Source organism: Marmota marmota, unplaced genomic scaffold (genome assembly GCF_001458135.2).
Source record: "Marmota marmota marmota unplaced genomic scaffold, marMar, whole genome shotgun sequence".
Lineage (NCBI taxonomy): Eukaryota > Metazoa > Chordata > Mammalia > Rodentia > Sciuridae > Marmota > Marmota marmota.
The window spans coordinates 5,594,951-5,614,168 of record NW_025999895.1 but is presented as its reverse complement, the minus strand read 5'-3'; the positions used below and the strand labels follow the sequence as shown (position 1 = coordinate 5,614,168).

Genomic DNA, 19,218 nt, shown 5'->3' with positions numbered 1-19,218 from the left:
CCCCCATGCGTGCCAAGCCCCACCCCTACTCGCGCCACTCCAGACCCCGAGCACTGGCCGGATCAGCGCATGCGCGCAGGTGAAACGAAGTCGGGGTGGGGTGGAGGAGGCTGGGGGTCGCGGGCTATAGCTAGCGCCGCTAGGTCCGGGTTGTGGACTCCGAACGATCTCGGATCTAGAGTCTAGATCGAAGGATGAGATACCCTGGATATGACTCGGTGAGAGACGTGACGTGAAGGGGTTTGGCAAGACCCGAGACCCTACTTGGAGAGCCCCCTTCCTCTATGTCCCACCCCTCCCGGGACTCCCTCTGCGACCTCCGCCCGCGACCAGAGTCAGGGAGCCGCCTGACTCTGCTGGCTGGAGCAATGATGACACCTAGCGGACAGTGACTGGGCGGCCCCGGTGGCGGCGATGGGGACCCCAGCCTCGAGGAGGTGCTATTGGAGGGCTGGGGTGGCGCTTCAGCACCAGCATGGGCCGGACAGCGCCTCCCACCCTGAGGCCCTCGAAACTCAGTTTTGGAGCTCCTCGGAAGGGATCCAATGGCAGACCCTGAAGGGATCTCGAACTTCTTCGGACCGCTCCCGACAGACCCAGGTGGCCTCCAGTTAGCAAAGCTGCAATCCGGGAACCCACTGTTATCCCCTCTCTAAGCTCCTTTTCCCTCCTTGCCCAGCCCGGGGGAGGGAGTGGAGGGTCCCACATCTGTTCATACTACAGTCCCTGACGCCAGTTCAAGTTTTACTAGAGAGGGGCCCCGAAGAGGACTTGGGACAGGACTGAAAAGCTGCGCATCCACTTGCAAGTTAAACAGTCGCCGGAATAGAGGTACACGTGTGTGGGCCGGCGCTAGGACCCAGGACACCAGGAAGGGGGAAAGCCGGCGTGTTTGCTGGGTACGGGAGGAGCATGGCTCCGAGCCGCTGGCGCTAGGGCGGCGCGGAGTTCCGGCGGTGGGCGTGGAGGCGCTCGCTTCCGCAGACGAGGCCGATGCCGGACCCGAGCACGAGGGTCCGGGGGCGCGTGCTCAGGTGCAGCACGAGGGTGGGGGCCTGTAGGAAGAGGGGGGCCGGGCCCGGCAGGGCTGGCCTCGAGCTCGGCGCCGACCGCCTGGTCTCTTTGTCCCCCAGTGCCGCGGAGCTCCTGGCTGCCCGCTCGCGGTCCCAGAAGCTGCCCCAGCGGTCGCATGGCCCCAAGGACTTCCTTCCCGACCGCTCGGCGACTCAGGCGGAGCGTCTGCGTCTATGTCGCGAAGAGCTCTGGCAGCTGCTGGCCGAGGAGCGCGTGGAGCGCCTGTGAGGGGGCTGGGCCGGGGTGGGGGGCCGGCTGGGCGGCGGGGCCAGACCCCGCCGGGATGTCTGGGGGACTGAGACGGACCCCTCCCTACTCCTCGCCAGGGGCAGCTTGGTGGCAGCTGAGTGGAGGCCGGAAGAGGGTTTCGTGGAGTTGAAGTCCCCTGCGGTGAGCGGCCGGGCTCATTGACGGTCACCCGTCGCTGCCCTCCTAGTGATGTAGGACGCAAGAGGCTGGACACCCGAGGAATTTCAGGAAGCAGATTTATTGGCTGCAGGGTCTAGAGGGGCTATTGCTCCTGGAAATTCTTGGAACTTTATACCCACGGTGGGGGAGGGACTTGAAGGATTATATTTTTGTAGGAGTCTAAAAGTATTATTATTTTTTAGGTCACAAAAAAGTGCTTTTGCCCGATTTTTTTTAGATTAGTCAGAGTGTTACGGTGTGTGCAAGAACTATAGACCACCATGCTTATTGAGCCAAACTGAAAGGGGAAAAAAAAGGTCCTTTAGTGAACAAGCCAGGCAAGTGACTGGGAGCAGGCTAACGCCTCAAAGAACTTCCAGCACTTACATTTTGGAAGCACAGAGTTTATAAAGGCAAAAACAACAAAGACAGTTGAGACCAGATGTAGTTCGGAAAGACAGGTATTTTGATTACATGAGAGAATTGTTTTGAGTATACATTTCAGCGTTATTTTTGTTATACATCAGGGCCATAGTCAGGGCTGTGGAAAGGTCCTAATGTACTGTAGTCGACATAGATACAGCTGTCAGGAGGCTGTAAAGAAAACATTTTAAGCAAGCATAAAATGGATTCAGGTCAGAATAAAATGGTGTTACCTTGGTTCTTTTACATTTCAAGAGTTTTGCAAGTTTTACTGCAAAAGCAGAAGTAACATCATCAAGTCTGTGGCCAAACTTAGCTTTTTGAAAGACAGCAATTTAGTCCTCACAAAAAACTCACACTGAGGTTTTTTGGTTTTTTTTTTAAGAAATTTTTGCTGATATTCTGTTAATAAGAACAGTTATGATGAGGGTCTCTGGAGAAACTTAATTAAGATTCTTGGTGGAGGCAGGAGTGCCACTATACTAGTTCATTTGTGACTCTTGCTCTGTGTCCCTTACAGGGTAAATTCTGGCAGACCATGGGCTTCTCAGAACAGGGCCAGCAGCGGCTTCACCCCGAAGAGGCTTTGTATCTGCTGGAGTGTGTGAGTACAGTCCCAGGAGAGTCCCCAGAGGAAATAGTCAGGACCAAGGAATGGGAAGGACTTGTTTTTATTGGAGTGAAAGCATACACAACATTTCCAGTGAACTTGTAATTGGGCTTGTTAGAGAGGGAGGCAGGAATTCTGTGCAGGGAGCAGGGATTCCTGTTCAAATTGGGGTGCCTTCTCACTTTGCTGGTTGTTCATATTCTTGCTGAGATGCTGGGAGGTGGTGGTGGGAATATAGCACCAGGAGCTGCCCCTGGCTGTGGCACTGCAGGAAGGGTGCACAGCTGAAATGTGGTCCCCATTTCCAGGGCTCTATTCAGCTTTTCCACCAAGACCTGCCACTGTCTATCCAGGAGGCCTACCAGCTGTTGCTGTCTGGGGATACTGTGAATTTCCTGCAGTACCAGGTAATTGTCATATCCCCCCTCCCACCACCACTACCAGGAGCCTCCATTCATTAAGTCAGTGAGTTGTGACAAGTACCATTGAAGTGTCAGGAATAGTTAGTGTCACATGCTGGGGTGGCTACAAGACAGACAAGGACTGTGTTGTCACAGGGCTCACATTTTAATGGTGGCAATCAGATAATAAAATAAGCAAATGAATATTATCTTTACAGAGAACTAGATGCTAGATAGAAGATGAAGTAGAGGAGAAGTGGTAGAGTCTGGGATATTTGTTTAGGTAAGAGAAGGTAGGTTGGGGATGAGGTAGGATATCAGTAAATGAAAAGAAATAGATGAATCTCAGAAATTGTGAAGAAAGAATAGATAGGACTTTGCCAATGCATTGGATTTTTGATTTGAGGATAGAGAAGAATCAAGGATTATTCATTGGTCATGAACCAGCGGTTGAGTGGTAATATCATTTGCTGGCTGGGAATACCCAGGAAGGAACACATTCCAGAAGATGAGACCATAAAGAGCTTGTTTCAGAAAAGTTAATTTTAAGGTGCTTCTTGGATATCCAAGTGAGGATGTCAAACAAACAATTGGATACATAAACTTGGTAGAAGTCTTGGTAGAAGTCAAGGCGAGACATAAATGTGGATATCATAAGCACATGGGTGGATGTAAGCCATGGGTCTATATGGGAGTGCATCCAGAGGGCTGGGTCTGAGACTTGGGACTTACCACATTGGGGAGGTTAGGGGGAATATAGGACCAGAAGTTCAGGAGTGTCTGGTGACAAAGGAGAAAAACAAGTGGGATCACTGAAGCCAAGAGAAGGTCCTTAAAGGAGGAAATGGTCAGATCAAGTAAGATGGGAGAGATTTCCTGATATATCCCTCTGATATGGATGAGGGACACAAGGATGAACATGTGGCTTTTTACTAGGGACTGTTTCCACTCAGGACTATGGAGAGGTGGGGATTGAGGAGATAACTACCACCTTCTCCCAACTTTTTGTCCAAACTTAGTATCAAAACATTCTAGGGCATAGTTCTTCTGGTCCATCACTGTTGGCTTTTTGGGATTTGTGTTTATGCTGCCATGAGATTACTCCTGTAATCTCGGTGATTCAGGAGGCTGAGATGGATTGCAAGTTCGAGGCTAGCCTCAGCAACTTAGTGAGACCCTGTATTAAAAATAAAGAACTGGGGATGTAGCTCAGTTGTAAAGTGCCCCTGGGTTTAATCCCTAGCACCACAAAAAATAAAAATAAAATTGCTAAATGTCATTTGTGTCCGGAATAAGAGAACAGAAATTCAGAAACAGATCATACTTTGGGGATGGCATTTATAATGCATGTGGTCCCAGTAGTCCTAGGGTTTGGGAATGTACAGGAGAAGCAAGTGGGGGACATCTTGTGGGGTGTGCAGGAGGAGCAAATGGGGAACAGCTTGTGTCTGGGGAACTATTGGTGTTTTTAAGAATGAACATCTGAACTTTTTTTTTTTTTTTTCTTGTTGAGGTCTTCAGCCACCTGAAGAGACTGGGCTATGTGGTTCGACGATTCCAACCGAGGTAAGTCCCTATCCCTTTCTTATTCATTCTCATCTTGAGACCTGGATGCTTAACCCTAGGTAGAAAGTGGCCTTTTCTTACCTGGAACCTTTGGCTGGAATGCAGCTCCCTGGACATAGACCATGGATCTGGGCTTGAAGTACTTTGTAGGGAGGCATATGGGGACAGATCCCATCATTGCATTTTCTAGTAGGTTTTCAAATCAAGACCCAGCTGCAGATAAGGACTAAATACTTGCAGCTCGTTGTGAACATTGAGATACAAACAGGCACAGCCTTTATTTTCTAAAAGTGGGATCTATATTAGAGAAATAGTCATGGCTGTGCATAGAAGTTCCCTTGTGAGAACATTCATTCATTCATTCAGCAATATTATTGACCACTTAACTGGTGTCAGGCCCTGCACTTGTTGCTGAGGAACAACAGATCCAAATGCTGCCCCACACAACTTGTATTTAGTGTGGAGTGTACACAAAACACCATCACTTTACAAAATCAGAAACAGCCTAAGAGCTGCTTATCTATTTAAGCACTGTTGTTCTCATAGAACTTTCTGTGGTGATGAAAACTTCCACATCCATATTGTCTATTTATGTGGCTTGTGCAATTCTGGGACTGAAATTTTAATTTCATTTCATTTTAATTGATTGAAATTTAACAGACACTTGAAATAGTGGCTACTGTATCAAACATTGGGAGAAGAAAAAACATTCATGGCAGGGTCAGGCACTATGGTGCACATCTGTAATCCCACCAACTCTGGACCCCGAGGCAGGAGGATTACAAGTTCAAGCCAGCCTCAGTAACTTAGCAAGATCCTGTTTCAAAATAAAAAGGGCCGGGGGTGTAGCTCAGTGGCAGAGTGCCCCTAGGTTCAAACCCCAGTATAGCAAAAACAAAAACAAATGTAATTTTTCAGTATGTTGCAAATATTACACAGAACATACTATACTAAAGAAATTTTGGTAAAACTGACAACCCTAAACTAGATAGCAGATTCAGCAATGTGAAGGGAGTGGATATAAAGTTGACTCCCCTTCCATCTCGCCAACACCTTGTTTTCACTGCTCTGTAGCCCTGGTCCTTCAGCATATCTCCGTGCTGCAGACAACACACCTAGCTGATGGAGGTGCCGGGTAAGTTTCCAAGTGGTGCCTGTCTTCGTAATTATATCAGCTGCTAGGTGAAGTGACAGCTGGGATTTGGCTCCTAGGGTTGGTTGTGAGCTAGAGTATGCCTTTTGGGACCCTTTCCCACATGCTTTAGCTCCTAGCAACAGCTAATGTTCATTTGTGTCAAGGGGAGTGGGAAGAATGACAGGTGGGTTTATCTCAAAGGTTTGAAGCCCCCCACCTCCCTTTTTTTTTTTGGGTGGTGCTGAGGATTAAACCCAGGGCTTTGTGCATGTGAGGCAAACACTCTACCAACTGAGCTATAACCCCAGCCCTGAAGCTCCTCTTTTTTAAGTGGCACCTTACAGCTTCAGTTCCCCTGGACAAGGCTGCTTCCTGGAATTGGTGATGGGAAAAGGGTGTGGTGGAAAGGAAATGTGGGAAAAAGAGTCTTTGTCCTAAGGTTTCTCACTCTATTCTCCAGGCTGCTGAAGAAGTCTGGAGGCTTGGAGATCAGTTTTGATGTTTACCAGGCTGACGCTGTGGCCTCATTCCGAAAGAATAACCCTGGCAAACCCTATGTCCGGATGTGCATTAGTGGGTATGATATGAGCAAGCACCACCCCTGGGCTACTGCCAGTTGTCCTGTGAACCATATGGACTTTCTCTCCCCTATTCTCTCCTGGGCCAATCCCTGAGAAGAACCTGAGGTCCAACGAAGTTAAGCGATATGTATGAGGCAACACAGCCAGTTAGTGCCATAGGAGCTCAAGCTTCTTAACCCTTGGTTCCTCGTTGTTAGCATTCTTGGGTAGTCTCTCTTATGCCACTTTAGTCATGAGCTCACCCAGCAGAAGGGATGTGGATTGGGCTGAGTGGTGAGAACTTGGCCCTTCCTAACTCTCTTACCCTACTAGAGTACTGGGTGTCTCTTGGAGAACTTATCAGAGCCATGTCATTTGGAGACAGGAGAGCTCAAGGGTTCCCAACTGTCTTCCCTGAGAGCCTCAGAGGAGCTGGTATTCTGGGGCTTAGGGGTGGGGTAAGGCCTAGTCTCAGTCTAACCCTTATACCTACAGATTTGATGAGCCTGTCCCAGACCTCTGCAGCCTCAAGCAATTGTCCTACCAGAGTGGGGATGTCCCACTAATCTTTGCCCTGGTGGATCATGGTGACATCTCCTTCTACAGCTTCAGGGACTTCACACTGCCTGGGGATCTGGAGCACTGACTACAGCTCTGAAGGTGTTGGAGCCTGCTCTGGGAGACCTGAACTGTTTGCTCTCAGGGACTATCTCAGCTGCCTCCTGTACTTAAAGACTCTGACCTGTAGGGGCCAGTGTGTGCCTTGGCCCTGGGTGTCTGATACTTGCAGGAAAGTAAAACCCTGCCCCATATCATTACCCCCTTGCTTGGGCTCTGCAGCTTCCAAGTCTCAGGCCTGAGAGTACTGCCTTCAGTGACCCCCTTGGAACTCAGGACTAGATTTCAGAGGCCCAGGAGGTGGGACAGAAGAGAGGACTCTGTGCCTTTAACAAAAGGGTGCCTGTTTCGCCGCCATAGAGCCAAAGCCATTAAAAATAGATCTTTTTTTCTGCTGTGGCTGGATATACTGGACCACCTCCACCCTCTATTTTACCCACTTACGGCAGGACAGCGACTTCAAAACTTTCCACGAGCTTGCACTGTCAGAAGGCTTGGGAAGTTGCAGGTCTCCTGTAAGGTACTCCAAGAAGGGAGACTAGTGCTCTATTGTTTCTTCCCTTAACGTAGCCCAGTCGGGGGTATAAAGGTGGCCCGGAGGCGCCGTGTCCGTGTGACCTGAATCCGGGTCACTCAGTGGCCACAAGCAGCTGTGCGTGGTTGGCACCCCAGGCCCCAGCCCCCTTCCATACCCGCCCCTCATCATTCTAACCCCCTCCCGTGCTTGAACTAAAAACTGATCTTTGTGACTGTCCCTCCACAGTAATAGAAGAGGGGAGCTAGCCCCAGGAGAAGGCGCTTGCTGCCACGCCCTCATCTCTTTACAACCCTACACGTGGGACCTGAAACCAAGTTCTGGGTTCGCCAGTCACTGTCCCCGCCCAGCGCTCTGGAGGACTGGCGGGCTGTTCCCCTTCCTTGACAGATCCGGGCGAGTAGAGGGAGAGGGATGGCTTCCTCCAGGAGTTGATCCTGGGAGGCGGCCGGAGACTGCCCGGGGGTTCCGGGAACTATTTCCTCCTCTTGGAGGCGGCGGGACACTGGGCGCGGCCTGTAGTCCTTCGGTCAGGTGAGAGCAGGTGAGAGCCGGGGCGGGCCGACAGCGCCTCGTGCATATTCACGCAGGCTGCGACCCCGCCCCTGCGCTCCTGGGGCTGCGGATTGGCCGGAGCGTGGTCCCCGCCCTCGNATTACAAGTTCAAGCCAGCCTCAGTAACTTAGCAAAGCCCTAAGCAACTTAGGAAGACCCTGTCTCAAAATAAAAAATATAAATGGCCGGGGAAGTAGCTCAGAATGCCCTGGGTTCAATCCCCAGTGGCGGGGAGGGGGAAAACATGGCAGGGAAGAATACTATACTATAGTGATAAGGGACTGAGTCCATAATATATGATTGAGTGGGGAGAAATAAGGGGATTACAAAGTAGTGTGTTAGTACAATGCCATTTTTTGTGAGAAAAAGACAGAGAGGGACTAGTCAGTATTCACATGTGTGTACATATATACATAAGAAAAAAATGTTTTAATTTTATCTTTGTTTTTCTGATTTTTCAAGTTTTCTAGTTCCTCTTGGTCTTCCTCATCAGTGATTAATCATTTGTTTAAATTTATCATACCCTGGGTTTTATTCACACCAGGCACATTCTACAACTGAGCTGTGTCCCATTCTGATTAATCACATTATTGCTGGCTCTTCAGTGAGTCTCTGCTTAGATGTGTCATTGGTGATATCCAGAGCCTAGGCAAAGGCACATAATGGCCCCTGTGGCTGTCCCCACGTATCTTTCATGCAAGTCTGCTCAGAGCCTTACTCTTAGGTATGGCTCTGACCTTAGCGCTGACTTGTCCTCTTGGCCAGTTCCTCATGAACTCCGCCAGGAGCACCAGTGTGGGGAAGTGGATCTATTGCCTACTTGCTGTTTATTCTTACTCCATAGCTCCATCCTGTCCCCTTATGAGAGACAGCTAAACTTGGATGGCTGTGCCCAGCGCCTGCAGGACGGGACTGGCAAGAGGAAGAGGAATACCAGCTCTGAGTAATGCCCCCCACTGTGGCCACAAGCTGGGAGTGTTGGTGGCTGGGACTTTGAAGAATGCATGGGCTTGGGCAGTTCTCACATAGACCCAGGGAGACAGCAGAAGACCTGTCTTCCTCAGCTCACATGGGTGTGTGCACCTTGGCAATCAGGAGCTAATGTGTTGCTTTTTCTCCCATGTCCTTCAGGTGTGTTAATAAAAAAGTCACGGCCCTGGAGACTTCCCTGCCATCCACGAGCCTGGCAGCCTCCAGCCCACCTGACTGCAACCAAAATAGCCAATACCCAGTTGAGAAACCCCAGGAGCCAAGCCCTGCAAAAGGCCCAGGGGTCACCTTTCCATTTCTGGGTTCCCTGGAGCCCTGCCCTAGTCTGACCAGTCAGAGTGTGGGGTATGACCGAGAAAGTGGCAAGGTAGAGAATGGAATCAAGGGAGCTCGTAAGCCTCGCTGGAACTTTGAGCAGATCTCCTTCCCCAACATGGCTTTGGATGGTCGCTACACCTTCCTATCTGCCCCAGCCCCAGAGTTGCTTCCAGCCAACGTCATTGGGCGGGAGATAGATGCTGAATCCTGGTGTCAGAAGCTGAACCAGCGGAAGGAGAAGCTTTCCCAATGGGACCAGGAACAAGCAGAGGCCCGGCAGTTCCAGGACATAAACATAGACCCTGAGGTGCAATCTTGCTCCAGCTGGCGGGAATACAAGGAGCTGCTGCAGAGGCGAGACATGCAGAAGAGTCAGAGCTACCCCCGACACCTGTGGAGTCAGCCCATCACCCCCTTGCTGAGTCCAGGACAGGTGGACTCCCCAGGTACCTCTTCATCCTGCCATATCTCTGCAGGCCACTGGTAGCTGAAAATCATGACTTTGAAAGGGTCATGGATTGACCAGTACTGGATGAAGCTTAATATGTGAATATGTGGGAGGAGACAGCTGTAGAATGGAACCTGTGAGGACAGAACCTATGAGGACAGTCAGTTCTGTGACTTGAATAGCAGTGCCCACAGGGGAAGGTTTAGCCATTGTGAGTCAGTCCAGGGAGGTGAGAGGTGTGAAACTGCACGTGCATCCTTAAAACTATAAACAAGATAATATCAGTGACTTTGACACTTACTAGCTGTGGTCTCCTCCCCTCCAAACCTGTTAGTTTGAACATGGAAGTGTTATCTTGGCTAAATTAAAGGATAAATACTGTCCTTGGTTTTAAGCACAGGGAACTAGCAGGGTAAAAATTGCCCAAGCTAAATGTAGTAACAAATTCAGAACTACTAAAAATCATCATAGGGACATGGTATGTTGTAGGTGACTAGATTCGGGTTACCAAATCAGTTAGAATTGAATTTCAAGTAACAATAACTAATTTTTGCCACTGGGCCTGGCAATTACACTGTTAATTATAGCTACTCAGGCTGAGGCAGGAGGATTGCAAGTTCCAACTCAGCCTGCGCAACTTAGCAAGATCCTGTTTCAAAANGGGGGCGGGCCGCTGGGGCCCGGCTCTCAGGGTTCCGCGGGCCCTGCCGGCTCGTCTTTTATGTAAATAGCGGCAGCTCCGCCCCCGGCTCTCCGCGCCGGAGGTGAGCAGGAAGGAGACTGCCGCCCAGCTAACAGCCCGTGGGCCCGCGCGGCAGAACCAGCGGAGCCGGCGGCGGGCGCCAAGGGACGCCGAGGCCTCGGGCAGGCGCCGTCCTGGGGTTCCAGGTGAGGTGCGGGCTGGGGCCCACCTAGCCCGCCCCGCCCCTTTGCGGCGCCTCGGGGCGGGGAGGAGGGGGAAGGCCGAGACCCCTGGGCTTCTTGGGCTTACGGGCGGTAGGGCTGCGCCTAGGTCCGCCGCCTCGTCCTTGTCCTTGTCGTGTAGCTCCACTGGGAGAAAGACACCTGTAGAAAGTGCCGCTGGGAACTCTGTGCCTGACCCGCCCCCGATTACCAAACTTGGTATTTGGGTTTGCACAATAGTGTTGGCTTTCGGGAGCGTGGAAACAGGTGCCCGGCCGGACTAGGTGTGGGAACACCACGGGCAGAGACCGAGTCCCCGAGCCCCACGTGCAAGGCCTGGCTGGGGAGGCCCGCGACGCGGGTCTCCTGTGACCCTGTCTCCGCGAGCTGGGGCTGGAGCGCGTTACCTTGCGGCTTAGCCCCTACCCTGCCATCTGGGCTCTCTCCCTGTCGGCCCTTTGTGCCTCCTAATCCCCGGACGCAGGAAGCCCGCGGGAGGGACTTCGATCTCCGGCCCTTTTTCTACCCTAGGCGGCTTTGGACACCTTTAGACAACGGTGTTGAAACTCTGTCTGAGGGGTGGGGGAGTTGCGCTGTTAGATTTGATGAAGAGTGGAAAATTCTTGCCCCCAAAAAGTGTGTCTTGGTTTGCTCCTACTGGACGGTTGGTGGAGACACTGGGCCTTGATTGTGGGAAGACCTGACTGTAACCAGGGCACCCGCGGTGTGGCTCTTGAAGGCGTTCACCTGAGACAGGTGAACTTTGGGGGAGGAGGCTGGGACTTAGACTCAGTACTCTTTCCCTTGGGGTTCATATGTTATCGCCTGTTGCCTTCACCTGGGCACTGTGGACACTGCAAGAGTATGTAACTCAGGATTCTGCAGAAGAAACTCTAAGCAGGGAGGGCATGGGTGTGTCAGAGTGAAAAACGCTGGTGAGAAGAGGATTGCTGCAGAAGAGTGCTGTGCTGGCACACCCAGGAGAAGCCAAGATCAGAACTGGCTTTTGAGGAAGATTGGGTCTGTAAGCTGGGATTTCAGGAGGCATGAGAAGGCAGCTTTTTTATTTTATGGACCTCGAACTGAATGTAGTTTCCTAAGTCATCACAGAGCTTGCTGGAGGCAATCAGGACTCAAGCCCAGCTTCTGGCTTTGACCAGATTGTGGTTCTCTTCTCTGAAGTTAGCCTGGAACAGTCCCTTTGAGGGCCCTTGAACAGTGTTTCTAGGATCTGGGGTTATTCTGCATCTGAAAGGGAACAGAATTTCTCCTTGGGTGGCAGATTAGTGTAATTTTAATTATATTAAAGTAACTGTGAGTTTTTAATAGACCACAATATTAAAAGAAGAAAGGGTTGATAGTCCGGGATAACAAAATAGAAAAGGGAATCAGGGCTCACAGTGAAACAAATGAAAGAATTTAGAAAGGGTAAAGTAATGCAGAAAAAGATTCTTCTTTCCTGATGGTCTTTGGCAGTCGATGTTCATTAAGATTTTTAGTGTCAAACACAAGTGGTTTTGAATCATGCTTTGTTGAGTTCTTGTTGGGTGACCTTAGCTCAGTCACTTAACCATGTCAAGCCTTGTTTTTGCAGATGTTGCTGACAAGGTGAATATATGAGCATGTGTGGCCTGCTGCATAGTAGGCACCCAAGGACTAGGACCTCATTGCTTCCCCAGGAAGTATAAAAAGTGTCAGTCACTCACAGGCCTTTGAGTAGACACCTGGACCTCTTGGAAGTACCTAATGGATTGAGGGAATTTGTTTCTCTGTCCAGAAATCAGACGAGGGACCATGATTTTGTGGTCTTTTAAAGTCTCTGGAGGTCAGAACTGTTCCTCTGAGATACTTTTCAGGGATCGGGCAGGGGCCTCTCCTCACCTGACATTCTGTTCCCGTTGCTCCTCTTATTTCCCTTGCTCCTTAGGTGAGCCAGGAGTGAGGGTTGATGGAGGGTCTTTCCTGATTGCAAAGTCTAATCTGTTTTGCTCCCGCAGGCCTGGAGGGCTCCCGCTGTGCACTCTCTATATCCTATTGGGGGTGGAGGGAGGCGGGGCAGCACATTCCTGTGCTGCTCTGTGGTCCTTAAGGAGATTGGAAATTCTATAGTGCTCCCTTCCAACCTCACTTAGGGAGGAGGTGTCCTCTTCTGCCAGGCTTTCTGGCCCCCTAGACTCTCCTTCTGGGAGGGAAAGTGATACATGGAACATGAAAGCTTGAACCCTCTGCCATCAGCCCGTGACCTCGTACTATCCACTGGGACACCTGAACATCCCTAACAAGAGCCTCCAGGAGCAGCATGGGAGACTGAGCTGTATGGTCTTTCCAGATGAATCAGGAGCAGCCAGTGAGACACCAGAGTTGGGGGCCAGGGTGGAGGCCCACAAGGCCAGGGTGGCTTCTCTGGCTGGCTATTTGGAGCACACTGGTGGCCTGGACTTGGGAATTCTCAGTACTCAGCTCTGAGAGGCCCTCTTATCTCACTTGGGCAGTAATGCTGTTGGGGCTCTTCCTGGCTGAGGCATGCCAGATAGGCTTGGCAACTTTGTTTTCCTCTGCCCAGGTGCAGTGTGCAGGGAGAAACAGGGTACAGAGTAGAAGATGGTGTTCCCCGGGGAGGGGGGGGACCCTGCTTACTGTACCCAGCTCTGGATCCCAGGGAGCTCCCCACTTGCTGTGCCCTGTGGCCACCTCCTGGGGTGGCTTTTACTCCTTGCCCTGCCTCAGAGGAAACTGATCCTTTGAAGAGTCACCCCACTCCTTCCCCTTCCCAGGAACTATGATGAATTCTTGAGTAGGAGAGGCTTCTTTGGGTGTGGGGACAGGGAACCTGCAAGGTACCTGACTCTACCCTTCAGGAATTCAGCAGAGACTAGAGCCATCTCTTGAGGCACCTGACTCAGTGTTCCCAGGGTTTGACAAAAGGGACATCAGGCACAGATCTATTTGGCTCTAGTAAATAGTGCTAATATTTAATAATAATCTGGGATTATCCTTTCAAAGGAGCTTGGTGTCTTGGAGTATTGGTCCAAGGCAGTAACCACCAGGATATCTCTAGCAGGGTACCTTGATGACATCCACATGGCCCTGACCTTGACACAGGTCTTGAGAACATGGTAAGGGTAGTTTTCTGAGGACCTATAGGTCCCACCTCAGTGTTCTTTGGAGTCGATGACTGGAGAAGACCTGGTTGATTCTGTGCTGTCCAGCTGTTCATTCATTGATTTAGCAGGTATTTAGCGGTGCTTGTTGAGGGCCCAACATTGTTCTAGATACTGGATGAAATCCTTAAAATAAAGGTCTCTGTCATCATGGAACTTTCTAGAGTGGGGCACATGTGTAACAGAAAACAAAGATAAGTAATAAATAACACAATAATTGGTGATATAAGTTGTGGGTTAAAAGAGAGCAGGGGCTGGGATTCCCCATGGTGGTGGGTTGCAGCTTTAAAAGGTAGTCAGCCTGAATCTCAGCAGGAAGGGGACATTTGAGCAAAGACTTGGAGATGAGAGAGTTCTTGAAATAAAATAATTTGAATGCCTTCCATGAGTTGCTGGGGATTAAACTGTGGCATAGTCCCTCCGTTCTGCAGCTGACATCTCCTGGCAGTTCCTTGTAACAGCTGTTCAAGTTTCAGGGCAGGTAGGAGGCCCTAGGATGGGGCTGGACTGTATGGGCTGAACAGTCCACCCACCCCAACCCCCAGCAAGTTGTCTGCTTCTCAGATGGTTTTGCTTCTTCTAGCATTTGGCCACATCTAACTGGCCTATAGTCTGGTGTGGGATGACAGAGGGGGCTGAAGCTGCCACATGGGAATGTGTGTATTCCCACCTCCTGCCCCATTCATGGGCCCAGGAGGGATAATGGAGGAAAGGCTTCAGGAGGAACCTGGCCCAGTGGGAGAACTCTCTCAGGGTTGTGGGATGGATAGGATTGTAGCTCCATAGGGTGGACAGAGATGGGGGTGGAGGCTGACGCCATCCAGCCTACTTGTGTCCCAGGAGAGCTGCTGGAAATGAATAGAGGATTCTGGACTCAGATCAGACTTAAAGCTGCAACTTGGATTCACTGGGGACTTGATGCCACCTTGAATCAATTATTTCATAAATAATTGGAAGAATTAAATGAGATGCTTGAATCCCAGCAGCTTGGGAGGCTGAGGCAGGAGGATTTAAAGTTCAAGGCCAGCCTCAGCAACTTATCGAGGCTGTAAGACATTTAATGAAACCCTGTCTCAAAATCAAAAAAGCAAAAATTGCTGGAGATGTAGCTCAGTGGTAAAGCACCCCTGGATTCAATCCCCAGTACAAAAAAAAAAAAGAAAGAAAGAAAGAAATAAGATGATGCATGGGAATCATCTAAAGTAGTATCTGGTCATAGTGCTCAGTGATTTTTATTTCGTAAGACATTAGTGAACAGTTATCTGGTCCCCTCACCTCAGCCTGTGTTCTCCATGTAGGTGTGATTCAGCCCAGGTTTCCTTGCTGCTGGGAGTTTGGGTTTTTCAAGGGAACATGGACCCTGGCAAAGCGGCCATGGGCATCTGGGTAGGCAGGGACAGAAACTGAGCAGTCAGCAGCTGCCCCAGTGGCTTACAGCCCTGCCCTGCCACTCCCGTCAATAGGAGGTGCAGGGGTGTTCTCACATCCGCCAAACAGGAGGCCAAAGCCACACACAGACCTCACACAGGATGTCGGGGAAGCAAGGGCAGCTTCTTGATTAGTAACAGGCTATGGGGAACCTGAGCAAAGGGGAGAAGAGGGGAGGGTTTGTAATCCTATGTTGTGCATTCCTAGAGAGCAGGAGGGTGATGCTGGGTGTGGCTCCGAGTCTGCTCTCCCATGGGCCAACCCAGCAGTCTTGAATTCCACCTTGGTTGTGGACTTCCTTGGGAGATCAGCTGAAATTCCTGGGCTGTCAAGGGTCCTTCTGGGGTGCTGGATCGTCCCACACCTCTAGAACAGTTCAGCCTGACAACACCTTGGGATCATAGGGGCAGATTAGCCCAGGTACCCTAACAGTGCCATCAGAGAGTAGCCAGGCTACCCATCCTTTCCTTCTTCCCTGGGGCACAGTCAGCTCTGCCCCTTAGAGCAAGGAGCCCAAGACAAACCCACCCTATGCAGTTATTCTCTCTGCCTCTGCTGGTCTTGGTGGGGAGGGTAACGTGTCCCAGAGGTAACGTGGTGTCCAGGCAGAGGATGGGAAGGGAAGACAGGGTATGAATTTTCTATATCTCCAAGCAGAGGGCTCCCTCTTTTTTGCAGGTCATAAGAGTGTGGGAAGACCCAACCTAGACCCAGGAATGTTCTGCTGGCTAGTGGCAGTGAAGGGGTGATTGGAGCTTTGAGAAAAGAAGGCAAATGCTGGATCAGCTGTTTACAGGGAACTCTCAGGCTAATTCTACACACAAGGCACAGACTTGTGTAGGAAATAGATGGGGATCAACCCCAGGTCAGTGAGTCTTTCATGGGCTGTCCCTAAGCCCTGGGTGCCTGGCCCTGTAGGAACAAAGCAGGAATATAGCTCAGAGGTTGGCCTGGTCATGGAAAGAACTTGTGATGTGCAGGGATGGAGCCCAAGGTTGGGTAATCTTTAGAAGCTGTAATGGAGAGGTATTTCTTGTTAGGAAGCCCCGTGTCAAAGTAGACTCCCCAGTGCCTGCCCTGTACCCTTCCTGGTGTTGAACCTGGGGATCTGGGGCTCCTCAGCCTGTGAGGCTCTGGAACTTGCTTCTTTTTCCACGTCCCTCTTAGTAGTTGGTTTCACCCACCTGAGTACCTGGCTTTCTTAGCTTTTATACCTGTTCAGATTCTACAGGTGGTGTCCCTCCCCATTCAGGTAAACATGTGTGCCTGTGCCCTCAGATAGCTGAGTGATGCCACCAACAGAAGTTAGGCCCACTCTCACACCTGGCCACTGTCTGGGGCTTCATCCCTCTCCCATCTGATCCTCTTATCTACCCTGCATAAGAGGCGGGAAACCATAAGAAAAGAATCACCACTAATCCCATAACCTTTGCAGAATGTAGCTTACATATGAACCTTTTGTTCCCCCAGTACTGGATCTTGAACCCAGGGACAAGCTATCACTGAGCTATATCCCCACCCCTATTTATTTTATTTTTTAAATTTTGATACAAGGTCTTGCTAAGTGCTGGGGGTCTTGCTAAATTGCCAGTCTGGCCTTGAACTTGTGATACTCCTGCCCCAGTCTCCCTAGTAGCTGGTATTCAGGCATGCACACCACACCCCACTGTATGTAAAATATTAAAAATAGACTCTACCTGGCTCATGGAAGCCTCGTACACAGGCTTCCTTCTCCCTGAAGGGTCATATGCCCTTTCCATTACAGCAATCCCTCTATCATGGGGCTGTGCACAGTTCACCTGTCCTGTGTCATTGGCTATTTAGGCCACTTCTCTATTTTCCCAGTAGCTTACTAAGGCTAGGGTAAATGTTTGTGGAAATTGATGGTGTTCCTATCCACAACAGGTGTTTCTTTTCTTTCTTTCTTTCTTTCTTTTTTTTTTTTTTTGTGTGTGTGTGTATATTTTATGTGTTTAACTGGGAATTGAACCCAAGGCCTCACAAGTCTAGGCAAGTGCTCTACCACTGAACTACATCCCCAGACTTTTTTCTTTTCCTTTTTTTTTTTTTAATTTTGAGACAGAATCTTACCAGGTCACCCAGGCTGGCCCCAAATTTGGACTACCATGTCCAGCTCCACAGCAGTTTTAAGGGATCATTTGAGCTCAAGGTGCCATTGAATGCAGGGGGAACACAGTGAGAATGGTCAGGACAGGTTCAGATGGATGACCTTTTGGAAGGTAACTTGATGTGTTCCTGGAAAGGACAAGCAGCAGCTCAGAGACCACAGTGAGGGAACATTGGGGAGGTGGGGCTGAGTAGGTGGGGCAGCCAGCACAGGGCCAAGTCGAGGGGATGTGGCTTGGAGTGGGGCGGGGCAGTCCACATAGGCGCCTGCTCAGTCCTGTCAGTGGCTCCCAGTGGGGTCAAACTGGAATTCCTCACTGTGTCTCTAGAGGCCCCACCTTTGACCCTCATCTCTCCCATGTCATTTGTGTGGGTCTCTCCGAGGCCCTGACTTGTCTTCATGCTCCTGGAATCTGCAAGCTTGCTCTGACCTGAGGCTTCACAACTGCTGCTCTGCTGCCCAAACCGCTCTGCCTGCAAATCTTACTACAACCTAAGCTTCATCCAGTTCAGACAGCAGAGACTTTGTTCTTCCACGCCCATTCATTCATTCAGCAGTTTAGGAGTGAGGCTCACCCTGTGCACTGAGGGTGCTATAGTGAGAGAAGAGACAAAACTCACTGAGTGAGACAGCTGCTTCCTGTGGAAGGCTCCCTAGGTAGTCAACAAGGTTAATAAGTAAACTCTTCAGTGTGCTGAAGCAGGGCAAGGTCTAAGGAGAAGAGCAACGAGGGGACGGAGGAGAGTGTGGCAGGGGAGGTTGCAATTTCAGCCAGGAAGGGCCATTTGAGCATCTGGAGGCTAAGTGTGCTAGGCAGCACAGTGAGTGCACAGGCCCCAATGAAGGAATGGGCACTGAGGCTTTCCCAATGCCTGACCACCAGATCTCAGCATCTTAATTTTCTTTTTTAATATCTTTTAGTTTTAGGTGGACACATATCTTTATTTTTATGTGGTGCTTAGGATCGAACCCAGCGCCTCATGCATGCTAGGCGAGCACTCTACCACTGAGCCACAACCCCAGCCCAGCATCTTCATTTTTTTTTATATCCTGTTCACTGGCAGAAATCATCCCATTGACCCATCATGGTGGTACACTCCTGTAATTCCAGCAGCTTGGGAGACAGAGGCAGGAGGATTGCAAATTTAAGGCCAGCTTCAGCAACTTAGTGAAACCCTAAGCAACTTAGTGAGACCCTGTCTCATAAAAAATAAAAAAGGGGACTAGGGATGAGGCTCAGTGGTTAAGTGTCTCTGAGTTTAATCCCCAGCACCCCCCCCACAAAAAATTCATCCTATTGAGTGACTTGTCTTCTTAAAAGTTGCCCCTCCCATAACAGTGGCACCCCAAGACAAGGCCTGCTCCGTGCCAAGCGTTGTGCCAGGCACTCTGCATTTGGCCCTGCTCCTTCTTTTAGGGGACCTGAGCAGGGTTGTTTGCTTTAAGTCCCCTGGTCCTAGGAGTGGACTGAGCAGGCAGATTTATTCCACACCAGGCAGTATGGAAGCTGGGCCTGGCTTCCTGGGCTTCTCCACAGAATTTCCTTGTTTGGGGTGGGTGTCGTTGAGGGGCTGCCTGGAGGTCAGTTTAGCCAGGCCCAAACCTATCCCCCTCAAGAAGGGGGTGTGGTTTCCTGCCTTAACATGGGCAGTTTCTCTGTTGAGAGGCTACACTGTGGGCTAGGTGCTGGGCCTGCCCTGCTTTGGTTCTGGCTCTGGCTCTGGCTTCAGACCAGTGGGGGGTCCAGGTACCCGTGGAATGAGCAGTGAAGCCACCCAGCCCTGCCTGACCAGATCTCACGAGCACCCTGGAAGTAGTGGCCAGGCTCCCAGCCTCAAACTGCTTGGTTGGTGCAGAGCTGCTGGCCAGAGGGAAGATGCCCAGTGTCCCTGCCTTTCAACTGCAGGGATATAATTGGGCATTTCCTCCGCTGCAGTAGCCAGCCTCCACTGCCTTC

The 19,218-nt window shown here is 50.5% G+C and overlaps 2 protein-coding genes and 1 long non-coding RNA gene across 14 annotated transcripts in view; all 3 read left to right on the top strand.

Annotated features, from left to right (window-relative positions):
• The first annotated feature begins 956 nt into the window (after positions 1–956).
• On the top strand, positions 957–10,253 carry Tsen54 (tRNA splicing endonuclease subunit 54). The gene is made up of 8 exons (XM_015504190.2): positions 957–1,034; positions 1,134–1,298; positions 1,401–1,464; positions 2,426–2,509; positions 2,824–2,922; positions 4,430–4,482; positions 8,730–8,828; positions 9,017–10,253. The coding sequence occupies exons 1-8, from the start codon at positions 994–996 to the stop codon at positions 9,678–9,680; spliced, it is 1,269 nt and encodes a 422-aa protein (XP_015359676.1). The 5' UTR covers positions 957–993; the 3' UTR covers positions 9,681–10,253.
• Positions 5,304–7,977, top strand: LOC107157782. Its single transcript, XR_001505547.2, has 4 exons — positions 5,304–5,617; positions 6,078–6,194; positions 6,673–7,315; positions 7,559–7,977. It is a non-coding gene; the product is annotated as an uncharacterized LOC107157782 (long non-coding RNA).
• Positions 10,254–10,336: 83 nt separating the features above from the next.
• Positions 10,337–19,218, top strand: part of Llgl2 (LLGL scribble cell polarity complex component 2) — a 37,713-nt gene continuing 28,831 nt past the window's right edge. For 4 of the 12 annotated variants that reach the window (XM_048797872.1, XM_048797865.1, XM_048797869.1 and 1 more), the window contains exon 1: positions 10,351–10,529. The gene's annotated coding sequence lies outside the window, so the exon portion shown is untranslated. Of the gene's footprint in view, positions 10,530–19,218 lie in introns of all 12 variants that reach the window. The other 8 variants (XM_048797873.1, XM_015504189.2, XM_048797871.1 and 5 more) reach the window with 4 other exon arrangements.